Here is an 18484-nt window from a genome sequence, read left to right as displayed (position 1 = left end):
TCGATTGCTAAACTTATCTTAAATTCCACAATAAAACTTCAATCATCGTCTTCTTACAATGGAACTACATAACAAATTGCAGTATAAGAATCAAAACTTCTATGTTTGGGAATGCATAAAGGGGGATAGGTGATTATTTTATGTTTAACTTTATGAAATTAGATTTTAATTTTTGGTTGATTTTTTAAGGATCGCGTGATAATTTAGCGAGAAATTGAATGGTGTTCGTCTTTGGGAGATTCTCCACTATAGTGAAATGTTGAAATCGAATTGTTTATTTTTTGAAAAGAAGCTTGCAATGGTGACAATCAATTGGGACCAAGGACAAAATTATCCGCAATGTAAATTTTGGGTAAGTTACAGTAGTAGTCCCCAACCTTTGACATTCGTAGCAATATTGTCCCCAACCTTTATTTTGTAAGATTTCCATCCTTGACTTTTGAGTAATTAGCGGTTTTGTTCCATTTTACCCTCCTCGTTTATTAACAAGCTAAACAATGTTATTAAAAGGAAAATTCTACTCTTGTTTTTAAAAAAACAATAAATAAAATTGATATTCTTCTACACACTCCACCCTAAATAATTGCACCATCGCCACCAACCGAAAGTCATTTGTTAATAATATAATTTTACCTAATTGAAAAGATTAATATATATATATGTTTATGTGGTATCAATGTTAATTTAACAATCAAGTCTAAAATTCATCTCCAATGCATTCTATGGATTTCAAAAAAAAAAAAAAAAAAAAAAAAAAAGATAGAAAAAAAAAAAAAAAAAAAAAAAAAAAAAAAAAAAAAAAAAAAAAAAAAAAAAAAAAATCAAACTTGAAATTGATAAGCAAAATTTTCGGTAAAATATGTGAACATTTTGAGTTCATATTCATATTCTACACACACAAGAAGAAAAAAAAGTTGGATTCGGCTTTTGAATCACTCCCAAAAAAAAAAGAAAAAAAAAAGAAGAATGGAGAACGTTTTGATTGGAAAACTCGCTAGGAAAAAGAATCATGCTCACTTTGGTTGGAATAATGAAGAATATTGCCCGATTGTATTTGTCTCGTCGAAATCATTTTGGTATGGTATGCCATGCGGAAAAATTATACCATTGACCATTGAAAAATGATCGTCAATTAATATTGATGTGCCACCTTCCACGCAATTGTATCAATTGTGGTAGACTGGGTGGAAGACAAATTCATTTTTCTTTGTTTTTTTCATTCTCGTATTTTTTTTCCAATTTACTTTACAATGACAGAATTGCCTTTTTTATATAACATTTTAGCTTGTTAATTTAAACAAAGAAGGGTAAAATTGTCATTTAGGGGGAATCATGGTAATTATTCAAAGGTTGATGGTAGAAAAATGTTACAGATAAAGGTTATGGACAGGATTTCAACAAGAGCTAAACATGGGAGACCATTTCTGTAATATATCTACATCTTGAAGTAATTGATAGTGGTGGAAACAATTTATTGCCCATAAAATGCTTCTTTTAATTGATAAAAAACAATTATGCAATTCTTAAATTATTTTTTGCCTTCACTATTAAGTCGAATTATATTCAATTACTATAGTACTTTTATTTTATATCCCTTTAAATAAAATATTTCTCAAAAATAAAAATAAAAATTTACCAATTCGAAAATAAGATCCAAAGGGAATAAGCAAAATTATAAATATATATTAGACATCACACCAACCGTTTCACATGCGACAACATATAATTTGGTGTAGTATTTTAGCAAGGGGTGCATATTTGATAATATTAGAGCACACAATGGCAAAAATATACAGTGAAAAAGTGTTTACTGTTATACAATCGAATTTTAGGAATAAACTATTAGTGTGTGTTTGAGACATAGGGCTTAATAAGACAAGCAATTGGGGTGGATGGCGGTGGTTGGTGGCCGGTGGTGACGGTCGATTTTATTTTATTTCTTTTTTCTTTTTAGATTTAATTACTTTAAATATTTAATGTGGTAAATAGAAAGTTACCATTTTGCTCTTAATAAAAATATTAAAAATATTGTAAAATCCAATTTTACAGTCAACTAACAAAAATATGGATGGGTTTCTTTCATTTGAACTCCAAATGCACACACTTGAAAGGTTTGGGATTACGAGTACAACAAATAAAAAGTTAGAAAAGAAATTTACAATGTTTTGAAAGGTTTGAAGACGCAACTACAATTATCCAATAAATATATTACATATTTCTCTTTCTTAAGTATATTCAATTTGATATGTCAAATAAGTCATTAATTATTATAATTATTAAGCCTAAGTTCGTCTCTCTTTCAATTAGAATTCTTTAATTCTCATACTTAATTTCAATCATACATTTACATAATAAAATATTTTGCATGAAAATCAAAACTTTCTACATTTTAACGACACATTATCTAAAAAGCCACTATTCGAAAAAATCATTTTTTCTCCAAAATAATGTCCATTGAGCGGGGACTAGCCGCTAAATGAAGTTAACATTAAAGTGCTCCAAGTTGCAAGGAGGAGAAAAATATGTAAATTTGACTTACATAATGCTTTCGTGATTTACAAAAAAATAGAAAGTTGTGGGCACAGGATGTTTTCCTCAATTTCTTGTAATATTCTTAATTTGAAATAAAAAAAAATATAAATTTCAGTAACAAATATTGTAAAATTGAGTTATTGTAAAATAATAAGATCCAATCTACTCCACTTGATATGACCTTACCGATTATTGGTTTGCACACGTCTTGCTAATATTTGAAAATTGCTTACATTTTCAATGGTTCATTAAATTCTTGATTAGAATAGAATTCAGTATGGTAGACCAATATCTAAGTTCATGATTACAGCAATTATTTAAAAAATTCAACTTGTAAGGTTAACAATGAGAAAATGAATTCGACAAAGACACTCTCTAACAGGCAAATAATAATAATAATAATAAATAAATAAAAAAAAATCATTTCTTTACAAATTTGTCATAACTAACACCAAACAAGTATCTCTTTTGCCATCAGTTCACTTTAAACACGCCTCTCTATTCTTTCTATTTATTATTATTATTATTTTTTTGTCCTCTTTAATACCGCTTAGTAATGTTCATTGATCCTTCACAATGTGACATAGAAGAGTTACTGGTAAGATCTAACTAAAGCATAGGTCCATACTCGTATCCTTAGAAGAGTTTTCCATGTCGATTCCCATGAAGGGTAGGATGGAAAATTGATAGAGGGCAAGTTCCTTATTTATAAAATAAATTTGTGCAAAATCGAATTTTGCAACCAACTCCGCTAAATTTCAATAATTAGGATCGGTATTAATTAAGCTCCTCAACTTAACACAATATTAATAGTAGACGCCGGTTCTAATCTTTTTCCTATGTTCCCAGAAATAAGGATAAGGCAGCCCACGAACTTGCTTCATTTGCTTTTTATGTTGACGATGTAATTCATTGGACTCATCGTATGTGCGTGTTTTCTTGCATCTGCGATTCGCAATGATTGACTTAATGAAAAGGTTACTTTTGGTGTTAAAATAACAGACACAAACATTTCTAAGAGCATAGATAAAATGAACACAAATTCTTTCTACTCCAACTGTCATCACGAGGGATGACACTAACAAGCATAACTAGCCCTACACTTAAAACATAGAACAAAATATTCAGTTATTCGTGGCATGTTATATTGCTTCTAAAAATTTCAAGTTGGCTGCATGAATCCTTTTCATCATCCTATTCATTTATCTTCTAAATCAATAGACATTGCATCACGATGAACCGCACCAACTCTAGTTTGTAGGCACTGATAATGTGTCATACCGGAATTCACAAGAGGTGATGGTGGCCGTCCAATTTGGCAAGCATGGCACATCCATCATCTAGGAAATGAGCTTTCAGTGGTGGCGAATTCCAATTTAGCACTTGCGTAGAGAACTTCCAGAAAATGGTGCAATGAACACAATCATAACAAAGCAAAATCAACAAAACATCACACATTCAGTGATAGTTAGCTTTACTAGGTGCATGGGCAATAATTAGGCCTAAGTTTCAATACTAAAAGTCAAGCATCTATTGTTGGTCCATAGATTGATTACAGATCAAAAGAACAATGTTAAACGTATACTCCCTAATTTTTTCTATGCAGGCTCAATCATTTTCTTCATTAGAGCTATTCTTTTTCACAGTATAGTATTTTTCTTGGCCATACTTACCTTTAATTGCTGTGTACAAAATCATCGTTGTTACTGGTGTGAGACTTAAGGAATGCAGAAATGCCTTTCCTTTTGGGACCGAGGGGTTGTGAAGAATGAAGTTAATGACGCGATATGAAGTATTAAGGATTGCAACAATATAAAAATATATCAAGGTATAAAGTAAAGAAGAATAAAGAGGAATTAACGCAAAAGGCAAGATGTATTATTAATTGACAATGTGGAGAGAATATAACACCACAGCAATATTGGCTTCTTCTAAACTGAAAGAGGAGCCGTATATTTATAGTACATGAGTCAAACCCTAAAAATAGGTAAAAGATGGAAATTATTGAAAAACACGTAAAAGAAAAGGAAAAAAGGGGTTACACGGCATAAGAAAAATTTCCTTTCCTTTTTCATTTGGTTCCAATTGGTTCTTTCCAAAACCAAGGTCAATATGCAATCTTCCAAATCTTTGACCAAATTTTGAGGCATTTAATTAATAATCTCCATCTTGACTCAAAATTTTGGTGCAACGAACGAAACTCCAAGATTTCAAATCCATCTACATTGAAATAACCAATTTCCTCAACATAGTAACCAATACTCTCCATCACCAAACCCATCTTTCTCTGCAAGGCATCCACAAGCGACACCTGAACCCAAATCTCGGGTTCCCAAAATTCTACCAAGGAATTACTGTTGACCAAATAGGTTTGAAGCACACCATGTAGCAGACACCAAACCAAGTGCTTGATCAGAAGGCCCCTTATCAGAACTGTTACCTTTAACGATTCCAAAAGCATCACAGACATCAATAACACCATTGTACCTACGCTCCATGAGTCCACACTTGACATTTGAACACAATGCATCCGCTGAAATTGGTGACAAAGCGGAATCACCAACGCTCTCCCTAGCAATGTTCTGAACCGATCCAGAGCCCGTCACAAGAGGTACTATACCAAACTGTATATCCATCACGGTACCGAACTTGTCACGATGTCTCAAAACTGGTTCTACGCTTCCCTGCAATATGTACAACTGGGATCTCTTCCGTCTCTCCAGTACAACCCGGACACCTCTTCGGACCTTTAAGACTCCACCTTCACCAGAGAATTTATAGCATTTTGCATCCAGGGTACTCAGCGAGATGAGATTCCTCTTTAGATCTAGAACATGTCGAACTTGGCCAAGTGTTCTGACCGTCCCATCCTGTAACCGCAATCTGACTCGACCGATTCCAGCAATACGGCAAGACTCGTTGTTCCCCATTACAACTCCACCTTGCTAAACAGCCTCATATGTCTGAAATAAATTCCTATTGGAACACATATGGTGCGAACATGCCGAATCAAGAATCCATTCCTCGTCAAGCTTAGATTCCACGTCAGAAATCACAGTCAACATCACATCTCCGCCATCCGAAAAATCCTCGATCACATTAGTCTCGTCTGAATTCCATAATTGCCCACTACGATTTGCAGCTAAATCATCTTTAGCCTGCAACTTCTCACAATCCTTCTTCAAGTGTTTTCCCTAAATCTGCCCCTCCGTCAATCATCAGGAGATACAAGAGCTTCCCCATCCCTTGATGTAGCTCCAACCAAATGCTTCAACTTCTCCTTCGAATGTAAAGCATCATATACATCGTCTATAGTCAAAGTATCCCGACTGTACAGAATGGTGTTTCGAAACGACGCATAAGAACCAAGCAGCGAACATAACAGGATCAAGGCCAGAACCTCTTCATCGTATTTAACATCTAACGTCTCTAAATCTGCGACAATCTCCTTAAACACAGCAATATGGTCTTCCAACGACCCTCCTTCTGCCATGCGATGAGAATGCAACTTCTGCTTTAGAGCCAGTTTGCTAGTAAGACTCTCGATCATGCACAACTGCTCCAGTTTCAACCACAAAGCAGCAGCAGTTTTCTCCTTCAAGACATCCTACAGAATATTATTGGATAGATGAAGATGAATCAATGACAAAGCCTTCCGATCCTTCCATTGTCTAATTAGTTGGCATCTTCTCAGAACTCAGCAAACATCGTCCAAATCCAATTGCGAAAAAATAGCCCTCATCTTTACTTGCCACAACGAAAACCTTGTATTGCGATCCAGCAGCGGAATATCAAACTTCATGGCAGCCATCTCTAAAAAATTTCAACTAATTCACAAAAGATTCAAGCTTTGATACCACTTGTTGGAACCGAGGGGCTGTAAAGAATGAAGTTAGTGACGCGATATGAAGTATTAAGAATTGCAACAATATAAAAGTATATCAAGGTATAAAGTAAAGAAGAAAAAAAAGGAATTAACGCAGAGATAAGATGTATTATTAATTGACAATGTAGAAAGAATACAACGCCACAGCAATATTGGCTTCTTCTAAACTCAAAGAGGAGCCATATATTTATAATACATGAGTCAAACCCTAAAAATAGGCAAAAGATGGAAATTATTGAAAAACACGTAAAAGAAAAGGAAAAAATGGGTTACACGGCACTAGACAAAATTTCCTTTCCTTTTTCACTTGGTTCCAATTGGTTCTTTCCAAAACCAAGGCCAATATGCAATCTTTCAAATCTTTGACCAAATTTTGAGGCATATAATTAACATTTCCAGCCAATCTGGTCCCGTATAGAATTTGTCAGATCATAGTTGAGAAAGGAACTTCCATAGTGCCCCTTTTCTGAAGTAAGAGGGTATATATCGGACCCAGGCTCTCGGTAACCTTTGTGGAAGATCCTTTTCAATCCCCACTCCACCCCAAAAGAAAAATTTATCATATTCCAGTTGCAAAGGAGAAGAGATTGGAATATAGGTTATGCTACACGTATATCAAAACGTTCATAACGATATTCACTCCTCTCACATAGAGGGAGATCCATTTCGAATAAAATATAATTTATTCGAAGTGGGTCCTCCTCCATGTGAGGAGGGTGGACACCGTTATAAATATCGCATTATGTACAAATAGTATATTAAAAAATATAATTATCGATAGGACCTCCTGTCCTTAACATAGAGATCAAATTCTCAACGTGGTACAATTATACTGATATTTACTTAAGCCTTTCTAGCCCTTTCAATAGTGGGGCCACTAACATGTGATCTATAGTAATAGAACTACAAAAAACTCTTTAAAGAGACTATACACAACTAAATTAAAAAGACGCATTGAACTATCCAAATTTTCGGACTAAGAAGTGCATGAAAATGAATGATATGTAATACTCAACCACCAAAATTTGCTGATCGCGTAGATCCTGCACTTTCACAGCTTCATTAGCAATGTAGCATCCACTCATTTCATTGGCCCAGAAAGGAAAACGATGAAGCAATTTACACCACAAGATGAGCAAGACATTTATCAGTTGACTCCAGTAGCATGAAGAAATTTGTAGGTGTTGAAAGCTACCTGAGAACATGGTAAAGAACAAAAGGCCACGTGAACTGGAAGATGACTTATAACCGTCACCTAGGTTCTTTTTTCTTAAGTAAGTAGTAAATCTGCAAGTAGCTCAGCTCCCAAAAAATTGGATAATCTTTCCTGATTACATAAAGAAAGTGTGTTTTTCTGTTATAGGAAATATCAGACTAGGATTAATGTAATTAGGACAGTTCTAATCTCTTAAAATCGCTGCCACCAATATAGGAAAAGAGATTGTGGCGCAGGTCCAGATTCAAAGTTATGTAGATTATCAACTTGCAGCATTACCATCATTTGTTTAATTGATCATCAAGCTATTAAGCTTAGTAACTTTCACCTAGTTTTCCTCCAAAGCCTCACTTCTCATGAACTAATGATTATGAAAATACATCATTGAAGTTTCAAATGAACTTGATTTTCCCCTTCTCTACTTATTATTATTATTATTATTATTATTATTATTATTATTATTAGTATTATTATTATTATTATTTTTCTTTTGTACAAAAATGTTGGATTTTGATACCCAATAAATCTTGAACTATGATGTTAAACGTGGGACTATATTTCATAGACCTCGACCAGCGAGTGAAATAGTCATTAACAACCAAATCCAAAGGCTCTATCCGGCCCATTTATATTACCTCTGGCTTTCAATCTTAGCCCATTTAGCCTTGTTATTAGTCCAACTAAAAGCCTAACCTAACCCTAGTTATATGCGCTTGCCCTAGCCATTTTTTAGTTTGTGATTTGTGTGTTTGAGAGGAGAAAACATGGCTGCCATAGAACAGCAAAACAGGGTGCCTTTATGGTGCCAAAACCGGTGACTTCCCTTTCACTTTGTGGTCTCTTCCTTGCCTCATTTTGTGGCGTTTTCTTCTTGTCTTTGTAGCTACCAATTATTACCGTTATCTTGTCATTTGTGGGTGAGATTGAGAAGCAACCGAGGTGAATATTTTAATTGTGGATTGAAGTAGTTTGGATTGATTGTTAGGTAGAGAAATGTGATGTGAAACTAAGTCCAAAAAACACTGATTTGACAATCTTTGGAGCGAGTTGCTCCAACAACAAAAAAAATAATAATAATAAATAAATAAATAAAAATATATATATAAACTTAAAGAAATCTCTATATCTCTCTGTGCCCCCACTCTCAAGACAAACCAACGCTTAAAGACAACTACATCATAATTAGGAAAATAGGATGTGAGAATGTAAAGTCACTTTCAAGGAATCTAGGTTTTTCCATTGAGGTAGGACAACCATATTCTCTCAGTATTTAAATATGCAACTCCTGCACAGATGCTGCTTAGGCTGAACAGTTTCTGATCAGGGTTCACATAGCAAGAGATTCCATAGATGTCGGAAATAGAGATGGTTCACTCTGCTGAATTTTCTGTATATGTTTTTCTTTTTCATTAAAGGATCTTCATCATCAAAACGATATTCAATTTTTCCTTTGCGAATGCTGCAGGATAATGGGCAGGGGCAGCATTCGAACAGGTGGGATGGCTACATAGATTGGAGAAATAGATCGGCCATAAAAGGCCGTCATGGAGGCATGCTTGCTGCCTCTTTCATCTTAGGTTAGTCTCTAAAGTCACATTTATTACTTTTCACACAGTAACCACGCCCGTTTGGTATACTAGAATGGACAAAACTGGACAATATTAAACAAGAGAAATGAGCTAAAATTTTGATAATAACTTCCCAGTCTGGTCTAAACATGAGCATGAACTTGATTACCAATTTACTTCCTGTTGCAAACTTTTAGTTGTGGAGGTCTTGGAGAACCTAGCATACCTGGCCAATGCGAGCAACTTGGTTCTTTATTTGTCAAGATTCATGCACTTCTCTCCATCAAGCTCAGCCAACATTGTCACAAATTTCATGGGCACGGCCTTCCTCCTCGCTCTCCTTGGAGGCTTCTTATCTGACGCCTACTTCACCACGTATCGCATCTATATAATAAGTGCAATGACAGAATTTCTGGTAAGAATAGGACCCAGCCTCACAGCTAATATTACACAACACGTCTATTCAAAATCCTTAATTTTAATACTCAATAAAATAACTTCAGAAAACATTTCGTATTCTTCTGCAAAAGATGTGAATGAAAAGATTATAATAAGTCTTCGAAGAGTATTATTAAGATCTACATCATATAAACTGTCACATGGCAAGGCATAAATAAGGTTCATCAAGTGCAGGTTTAAGAAGCAAGGCTGTTTCATTTCAGAGGCAGTACCGGCATAACTGGAAACAAAAACGAATTAGATAGCCTCCTCTATGGGCATATTATTGTCTTACTTCAGGTGCTATGACCCCATGCAGAGACAAATTACAATTATATACTGGATTACTTCAAGGAAATAGCAAGCAAGAATATTACATCAAAATGTTTTACCTAGCTAATACACAACAACACACAAATATTTTAGCGAAAACAAGAACTTAACCATAATTTCCATAAATGACAACTGAGAGTGGAAGGTGTAAGATATTAAAAGTTCAAGACCCTTGTCACGAGTTTCTGTCCAATCAAAATTTGTGGATTGCTAGTACTTCATATACCTATTGCTCTTTATAATGCTTGAGAGTTGAGATGTAAGTAGTGCACTATCAATTTCAACGCTAATATCCATGAATATGACAGATGTCATTGTCATTGGTAATTCAGAATAGGGAAATGCACAATTTCATTGGTTCTTCACACTGGATTAACATAAAACAGGACTAAAGTCCATCAACAATGCAGATCATTACTGAGCCATGTGAGGCATATAACATATTTTTGACTGACTCTAAATATATGAACAGGGTTTGGTAATACTCACAGTGCAAGCTCAAATACCTTCACTGAAACCGCCAGTATGCCCTTTAGTAGACCGAAACGTAAAATGTGAGAAAGTTGACAGGGGGAAAGCTATAATGTTATTCACCGGCCTCTATTTGGTGGCACTAGGTGTTGGAGGAATAAAAGGTTCACTTCCCCCACATGGAGCTGAGCAATTTGATGAGAAGACACTACATGGAAGGAAGCAGAGATCAACATTCTTCAATTATTATGTGTTCAGCCTCTCTTGTGGAGCACTGACTGCTGTAACATTTGTGGTGTGGATAGAAGATAACAAGGGCTGGCAGTGGGGTTTTGGGATCTCAACTGCAACGATATTGATCTCTATACCAATTTTCCTCCTCGGCTCAGCTACTTACAGGATCAAAATCCCAACAGGAAGCCCTATTACAACTATATTTAAGGTATGTCTTTAGCACAGTTTCAGAATCTCCATAGACTAACCAACTTAAGGTTGGAAGAATTATCTCTTTTCTGTTGTTTTAATAGGTTTTGGCAGCTTCAATCTACCACTGGTGGATCTCAAGGAATTCTAGCAATGTTGTTTCAAACTTTAGCACAAGCTCATCATATACAACTAGGGCTAGAGAGGATGGAGAATATTCTGAAAGGAAGGCAGAAATTGAAACTCTAACAGAAGATCTTAAGTTCCTTAACAGAGCACTAATGACCACGGCCCGCCAGCCATGGCTTAAGAGCACCATAAAACAAGTAGAAGAAGTGAAATGTGTCCTTAAGATACTACCAATTTTCTTGTCAACTATTATGCTCAACTGTTGCCTTGCTCAGCTTTCCACCTTTTCCATCCAACAAGCAGCCACCATGAACACGAAAGTTGGATCCTTTAAAATTCCACCAGCCTCTCTTCCAGTATTTCCTGTCTTGTTCATCATAATACTTGCGCCGGTCTATAACCATGTAATCATTCCATTCTCCCAGAAGGCAACGAATACCGAAACTGGAATTACTCATCTACAGAGAATTGGAATTGGTCTGGTTCTTTCTGTTGTGGCCATGGCTGTTGCAGCTTTAGTAGAAATGAAGCGGAAAAGAGTGGCAATACAATCTGGCCTAATGGATTCAACTGAACCTCTTCCAATCACATTCTTTTGGGTGGCTATGCAATACGTGCTCCTTGGTTCAGCCGATCTGTTCAGCTTGGCTGGTATGATGGATTTCTTCTTTACAGAGGCACCAAATACTATAAAATCATTGGCAACAGCTCTCTCTTGGGCTTCATTAGCCATGGGATATTACCTGAGCTCAGTGCTCGTGGCTTTAGTTAATCGTATAACTGGCTCATTTCGGCACACACCATGGCTCTATGCCAGAAACATCAACCACGATCACTTGGAGAGGTTTTACTGGTTAATGTGCATATTAAGTGGATTGAACTTGTTGAATTATCTCTTTTGGGCACAACGCTACAGGTACAGATCATCAGGAAATGAAAATCAAATTGTAAACAACTGACAAATGCAGAAGTAGCTGATAGAAAGAAAGATGTAAAGAGGGACCATGTTCTGAATATTATGGTTTATTGGGGAACTTTATCTCCTCAATTACTGTAAAATAATTCTACTTCCTATCTTATTCAATATTCGAGCTTTATTATTGTTCAATATTTTTTGAAACTATAATCTGTTAGTTTGATTTTCTTTCATTGGTAAAGTTATAAGAATTAAACTCCTTGTACATATGAAATGTACATGGATAATGAGATGGCGATATTGGATTGACTGGTTTGAAGTAATTTTTTTTTGTTGCAGTGCTGTGTGTATAGAAGTTGTACACACAGAACCACTACAGAAAAGAGACAGTACTAGGGTGGGGGATGATTTTTTGCCATTGTTTATCACAACATGGGCCCACACAACACTCTCTTTCTGGTGCATTTTTGTGAAGCACTCTTCTGTACAAATGGAATTGTTGTTTTTTTTTTATCCAACATCCAATGAAATTATGTTAGCTCGCAATCTATCAAATTATCTGACAACAGTCTGCGTGCATGTAGTATGATTGAAGTTTTAATTTCATAATTATTGTTTGACCAGACGAGGGCGTGAATTAGTCAACTGACTTATCATCAAATTAAAGAAAATCACAAACAAAATCAATCCATCACTACGAAACAACTAATCAATCACCACAAGAGGACATCCAAGGTTAATACAAACCTAACTTTTGTCATTAAATCGAAAAGATCATAAAAGACAAACCAATCAACCACCACATGTCATCATCAATACATTAAATATATTATCATATATATATTATTTTATATTAATACTAGAAACAAGAGTTAAATACTAACACCCTCCTCACACGGACTTAAATATGAATTTTTATATCCCATCTTGACTTGACGGTTTAAGTGACATTTGATCTTGACTCAGCTGATATCAATGTGGTGATCTTTTGCTTCTGTTGGATCCGGATTCATTCTTCCTAACAGCTTGTACCGATAGTCAAAATGTCTTGGACGAGTCGACCAAGAGACCTATGCGAGGATCCATCTTGCTCCATACTCATCCTACTCTTCTCCTTCATCTCTTTTAGCTTATTTCTTGCTTCACTCTCACTCTCCATCAATTTCCGTAACCCTCTTTCTATTTCTTCTGCTGTAACAATAGGCTCATCATCCCAACAAATCTTAACTCCCAATCCCAATTCCTTCACAAGTTGAAAAGCATTCATCTTTTGTTCTGCATGCAATGGCCAAGTGCCTATGGGCACCCCATACCATAGACTCTCCAACACGGAGTTCCATCCACAATGCGAGACGAACCCACCCACTGCGGGATGCGAGAGCACACGCACCTGTGGCACCCACCCCACTACCTTCCCGACCCCGGCCGTCCGCGCAAGAAACCCTTCGGTTAAAACTTCCCCGAAATCCGAATATTCACTCGGGAACTCCGCATCCTTGTTATTTGCTGATATCTGACGAAGAGACCAAAGGAAACGATAGCCACTCCGCTCTAGCCCACGAGACAACTCTTTAACTTGGTCTTTGCTCAGACCGCCCTGGCTCCCAAAACAAAGGAACAGCACCGACCCTGAAGTCTGCTCATCGAGCCATTTAATTATACAATCATCTGTATCCTTCGGGTGTGGAGTTCTGTTTAGAATCGGCCCGACCGAGTAAACCGGAGGAACTATTGATCTACCATAGGCTGCTGAGAGGGAGAAGGAGCTGAGTGCATAAGCTTCTAGCTCTTCAAACGTATTGACGATAATGGCTTTGGCCTTTCTATATCCCCTTGCATAGTCCAAAAACCGGCCTAACCACAAATCCTTGTCCACCAATACATCAGACAAAACATTAGCCGGAACCGGATTTTCAAAAGTCGGGATCAACACGAGGGAATTCGAGTTTTTCCATTCAGTCACGTCCTGCATTTGCTCATCTTGAAGGGTCTGAAAATGAATCATCGAACCCAAAAAACTCGCCGGAGATGTGAAAAACACGTAGCTAGGGAGCTGGAATTTCTCTGCAACATCAATCATGCCAGTGCACAACATGTCAACTACAAACCCAACAACATTTGGTTTGTGGGACTTGACGAAATCTTCTACGTTCGATCTTTGGCTCTGTACATGGTTATGGACAAAATAGCCTCGAGTTTTTGAGCTCCATTCTGCGGTAGGATTTGCCGGCGGAAGCTCCAAAAAATTGAGACGAGAGGCGGCGGAGGCGGTGCTAGTGGATCCGGTGGCGGGGAGAGAGTTGAGAAAGGAGCTACTCACGGTGTCTTTATATGCCGGCAGCTGCATAAGGAGGACTGTGACAGAGATCCCAGGTTCACGATCGACAATTATCTTTGCTAATTCGACTATTTGTACATGGCCCATTAACGGCCACGGGATGAAAACAAGGTGTTGAGTATTATCCATGGAGAAGATGAACAAATTCACAAGAAAATTTTGGAATGAATTCCACTGATTATCCCCAATATCGAAGAAAAAGGAGCACAACTATATATTACACAACACGTGGGGTTAACAAGAAAAATCGATTTGGTCCCTGAACTTGAGCGAAACTTTCAATTTCATACTTTAACTTAATTTTGCTTCAATTAATGAAACTTCGTTTTTTATTTCTCATCCGTCCTTTCATCTACATTCATTGCTTATTGGAAGTGTCTAAAGTCTCAACATTACATTTTGTCAATGGGGATAGCATATTTGCAAAATAATGAAAGCAGAATTTTCTTACGAGGGAAGTCATCTGCTATGGCGCAATGTTTTAACATCAAATTCAAATATAACCATGTAGACAAGCCGTTAATCAAATAAACAAATCTGTTATTCATCAACTAGTGTGGACGGACAGAAAACAAAAATTGAAGTTAACGATTTATTTTGCAACACACCCTAAAGTTCAATGACTATAAGGGTATTTAACCCACAAATTTAGCATTAGCTTTACAAAAGCACCGAGTTAAAAAATAAAAATAAAATAGAAAAGAGACAATTGACTACACGGTGGACTGGGCAATAAATTTGGTGAAGCACGTGCTTTAGTGGCTGTTTGGGCGCGATTTTGACAAAATTATAAGTAATTTTATAGCCGTTCCATTAATCTTGGGCCCCATTGCGCCTGACATTATTGACTTCCCAATAACCAAATGACTAACGTTATCCTTGTGTCAAGAAATATGATTTCAAATTTGCAAGGGCACATAGGTAAATTTGCTTGGACTAGTCCAAAATTGCGGCTCTACTACAACTTACGCCCACTGTATAACGGTACAAATTCAGCTTATAATCTACCATTAATAGCTCCCAGACAGCCCCTTAATAAAATACATTGACATATCTTTTCTTTTAAACCAAAGAAGATTTCCAAATATCACTCGATCCAAAGCATTCTTCTTACCAAGATAAACGATGGGAGAAAAATAAAAAGGAGATACATAATAAGACCACAAATTATCAAGATTTTCACCTTTAGTCAGCCTCTTGCAACCCTTCCAAAACAAGTGATCCCACAAACAAACCAACACCCCCAACGGCAAGCAACCCACCAATCACGACCTGGGCCGCCACCAGCCCCGCCGAGTCATCTGGGATCACCACAATTGCCACCACTGCCGCCAACAAAATTGGTAGTGAAGCCGAGGCCAGGGCAGAGGGTGAAAAACTGGCAGCCCGTTCCAGTAAACTGAGCAGGCCGAGCTCCTCTGCCTTTGATAACACTCCCAACTTCTCGATAGATGACAATGTGAATCCTAATTCCTCTGCTTTGGATAATAGGCCGGCCTTTTCCACATTGCTTAGGACTTTTCGTTTCTCAAGTTTCTTGAACACATCGACTTCTTGCTCTTCGCTGCCTTCATAGAAAATTCCAGCGCCATACCATTCCTTTGCCCAATCGGTATCGTATTTATTCACCTAAAAATTAAAGACGTCGTGATCTGATTCTTATTCTGTAAATTAAGAAACCTATTCAACAAATTTGCATCCAACATGAAATCTATTATCGTTAATAAAACACCGATTTCTATCGTTATAGATTTTCTTGTTTTATTCTCATTTTGCCTAATTTCAATTAGAATATAATGCCACTGCTAGTGGTAGGTGTATTTTATTCAACTAGAATTTTGGGTTAGAAATTCTTCTACCAAAAAATAAATAAATAATCTCTATTCTCTTCTTAACATCTCATCGATCTCTAAAACTTTCCGTAACTCTTTATGTACAAGTAGCATTACTCATTTGCTAAATCACCTTATCTGAAAAGCTCTATAACAAAATGTAGAAATATATTTATTTAAAATCCAATCCTCAACACTTCTTCACTCACATGCGAATCAAATTTTCATTTTTACCATGCATAATTCTTAGAGTCAAATAAAAGACGTGCCGCGTTTGATTTCCATTCTTCGGCCACAAAAATGAGAAATATAACCGTTATCTATCACATCAATCCATCATATTTGACTTACTATCTTTTGTGTGGATTCATAACGACTATATTTTTTATTTTCATTCTTAAAAAATGAGAATCAAATGGGCTAATTTCCAACTAACTATCAAAATTGTACGTCTATGAGGCATTTGATTAAAAAAATAGCACATACACCATTTCATCGAATTTCTCTAAAACGAAAGCAACTAAATTGAGCTGGTAGTTTATTAATTTTTTTAAACAATTTCTTTCCTCCTTTGTAGGCTATTGAATAAATGTAAAATGACTGCAAATTCCTAATTTTCTCTTCGAAAGTAGAAATTTCAATAATCAATATTCAAATAAATAAAAACAAGTACATATATATGTGTTTGCATGTACCTTCTTCTTGGGTGCCATGGCTAGGAATCGTGGGCTGTAATTGGCCGGAAACAGGCGGCGGAATCGAGGCTTTGATGAGAAGAAACTGTGACGGTGCTCTATGTTTCCCAGGTAAATACTGGCACTTGCTGCCGCCGCCATTTGATTGAAAATGTTAGTACAGAATCTCAGATTTTCCGGCTAATTAATCGCCCGAAAATGAAAATAATTCTGTGGGAAATATTTTGTTAGAACTGAATTTTCGGTTGGAAGGAAAAAACAAAACCCGTTTGGAAATCTTCTGGGAGAGCGTTTCGACCAATAGCTGCGTTGCTTATCCTATCGGAAACTTTTATGTAGTTTAAGATCGAAGATTCCTGCATTACCCTTATTTTTCTTGCGGGTGACTTTTTGTCACACATTTTTTACTTAGAATAATGTTATCTTGCATATGATGGAAAAATAGATATTCATAAATTATATTCAAATAACATACATTTTATGGGTATAAAATTTGATAGAATTTTGACTTATCAAAATCGAATACGTAAAGTAAAAAGAGAAATGCCTAAATATGAATTTGGTCGAGGCAAGATTTCGACTCTTTCTCCTTAATAAGATAATGTCCCGCACAGGTGTTAACAATTTATCGACCACATTTCGTAATAGGAGCACTCCAAATTATGTAGACCTAAGATCCTACTTATATTTTGAACCCTCTTTACATGGTACTTGACTTCATATAAATACAAAACTTTGAAGTAAATATGCATTAGTAATATAAAGCAATTATGAAGTGAATGAATGAATAAAAACAAACACGTGAAATCTATATATAGATGTTGAAAATGTTTATCTCAAAACACAACTATTGAAATTAATCTCTATATCTTAATGGTCACTGAATTTTGCCATATGTTACTACTGTGTCATTGAACTTAAAAATGTAACTCAATGATCACTGAATTTCGCTAAGTGTTACTATTTCATAACCGAACTTTTGTCGGACGGTAGTTGATTGATGAGTGTTAAATACCATCAATCTTATTCAAATACTTGTTTAAAATTTAAATAAAATGACAACATAGAACCGTAAACAAAGAAAATGTAAACACTTTTTTTATTTCTATCACACAAGATTAGATTTATTGTATTTTATTTTATTTTTCTTTAGTTGCAACTGTTATAGATTTGGTAAAGAAAAAAATGGCTAAACAATTATATCCAAATTTTAATTAGTTCAAACATAATGATATTAAACAGAACCACTTATTTTGACTATAGTATAATTTACAATAAAAAGCAAACATCATTTTTATGATTCAAAACCCAATTAATTGGTCATAGAACTTGAATTGACAAACACAGGTAAAAAAAAATGATTGAAAAGTGGGCTGTATAAATAACCAATGTCAAGTAATAAGATAAATCATGGTGTTTATACATATAAATTTTAGTAGAATACTACCTAAACTTGAAGTTTTCTTTAAAGTTCAGATTTATATGATAATGATGGATGTACAAATTGGACTTTGATTAAATGATGAATTGGGTTATCAAACAAGTCAAAAATAACTTTTATACTTCCACCACCTCTCTCTCTCTCTCTCTCTCCTTTTTTTTCTTCTTCTTTTCTTTTTTTTTTTTTTTTTTTTTTTTTTATAGAAAGTATGTTTTTCATTTATTTAAAGTTCAACCCACACACTAATTTGCCCCAACTCCAAGTGC

The 18484-nt window shown here is 35.6% G+C and overlaps 3 protein-coding genes across 3 annotated transcripts; 1 reads left to right on the top strand and 2 right to left on the bottom strand.

Moving 5' to 3' along the window:
* The first annotated feature begins 8772 nt into the window (after positions 1 to 8772).
* On the top strand, positions 8773 to 12060 carry LOC111401632 (protein NRT1/ PTR FAMILY 4.6-like). Its single transcript, XM_023029459.1, has 5 exons — positions 8773 to 9002; positions 9100 to 9211; positions 9400 to 9617; positions 10446 to 10886; positions 10972 to 12060. Exons 1-5 carry the CDS (start codon positions 8985 to 8987, stop codon positions 11953 to 11955), a joined length of 1773 nt encoding a protein of 590 aa, XP_022885227.1. The 5' UTR covers positions 8773 to 8984; the 3' UTR covers positions 11956 to 12060.
* Positions 12061 to 12724: 664 nt separating this feature from the next.
* On the bottom strand, positions 12725 to 15077 carry LOC111401630 (anthocyanidin 3-O-glucosyltransferase 2-like). Its single transcript, XM_023029456.1, has one exon. It carries the CDS (start codon positions 14377 to 14379, stop codon positions 12931 to 12933), a length of 1449 nt encoding a protein of 482 aa, XP_022885224.1. The 5' UTR covers positions 14380 to 15077; the 3' UTR covers positions 12725 to 12930.
* Positions 15078 to 15229: 152 nt separating this feature from the next.
* Positions 15230 to 17104, bottom strand: LOC111401631. The gene is made up of 2 exons (XM_023029458.1): positions 16778 to 17104; positions 15230 to 15879 (listed from the first exon to the last, which is right to left on the bottom strand). Exons 1-2 carry the CDS (start codon positions 16916 to 16918, stop codon positions 15436 to 15438), a joined length of 585 nt encoding a protein of 194 aa, XP_022885226.1. The 5' UTR covers positions 16919 to 17104; the 3' UTR covers positions 15230 to 15435.
* Between the last annotated feature and the right edge of the window lie 1380 nt (positions 17105 to 18484).

This window comes from Olea europaea, chromosome 10 (genome assembly GCF_002742605.1).
Source record: "Olea europaea var. sylvestris chromosome 10, O_europaea_v1, whole genome shotgun sequence".
NCBI lineage: Eukaryota > Viridiplantae > Streptophyta > Magnoliopsida > Lamiales > Oleaceae > Olea > Olea europaea.
This window is presented reverse-complemented; position numbering and strand designations above follow the sequence as displayed.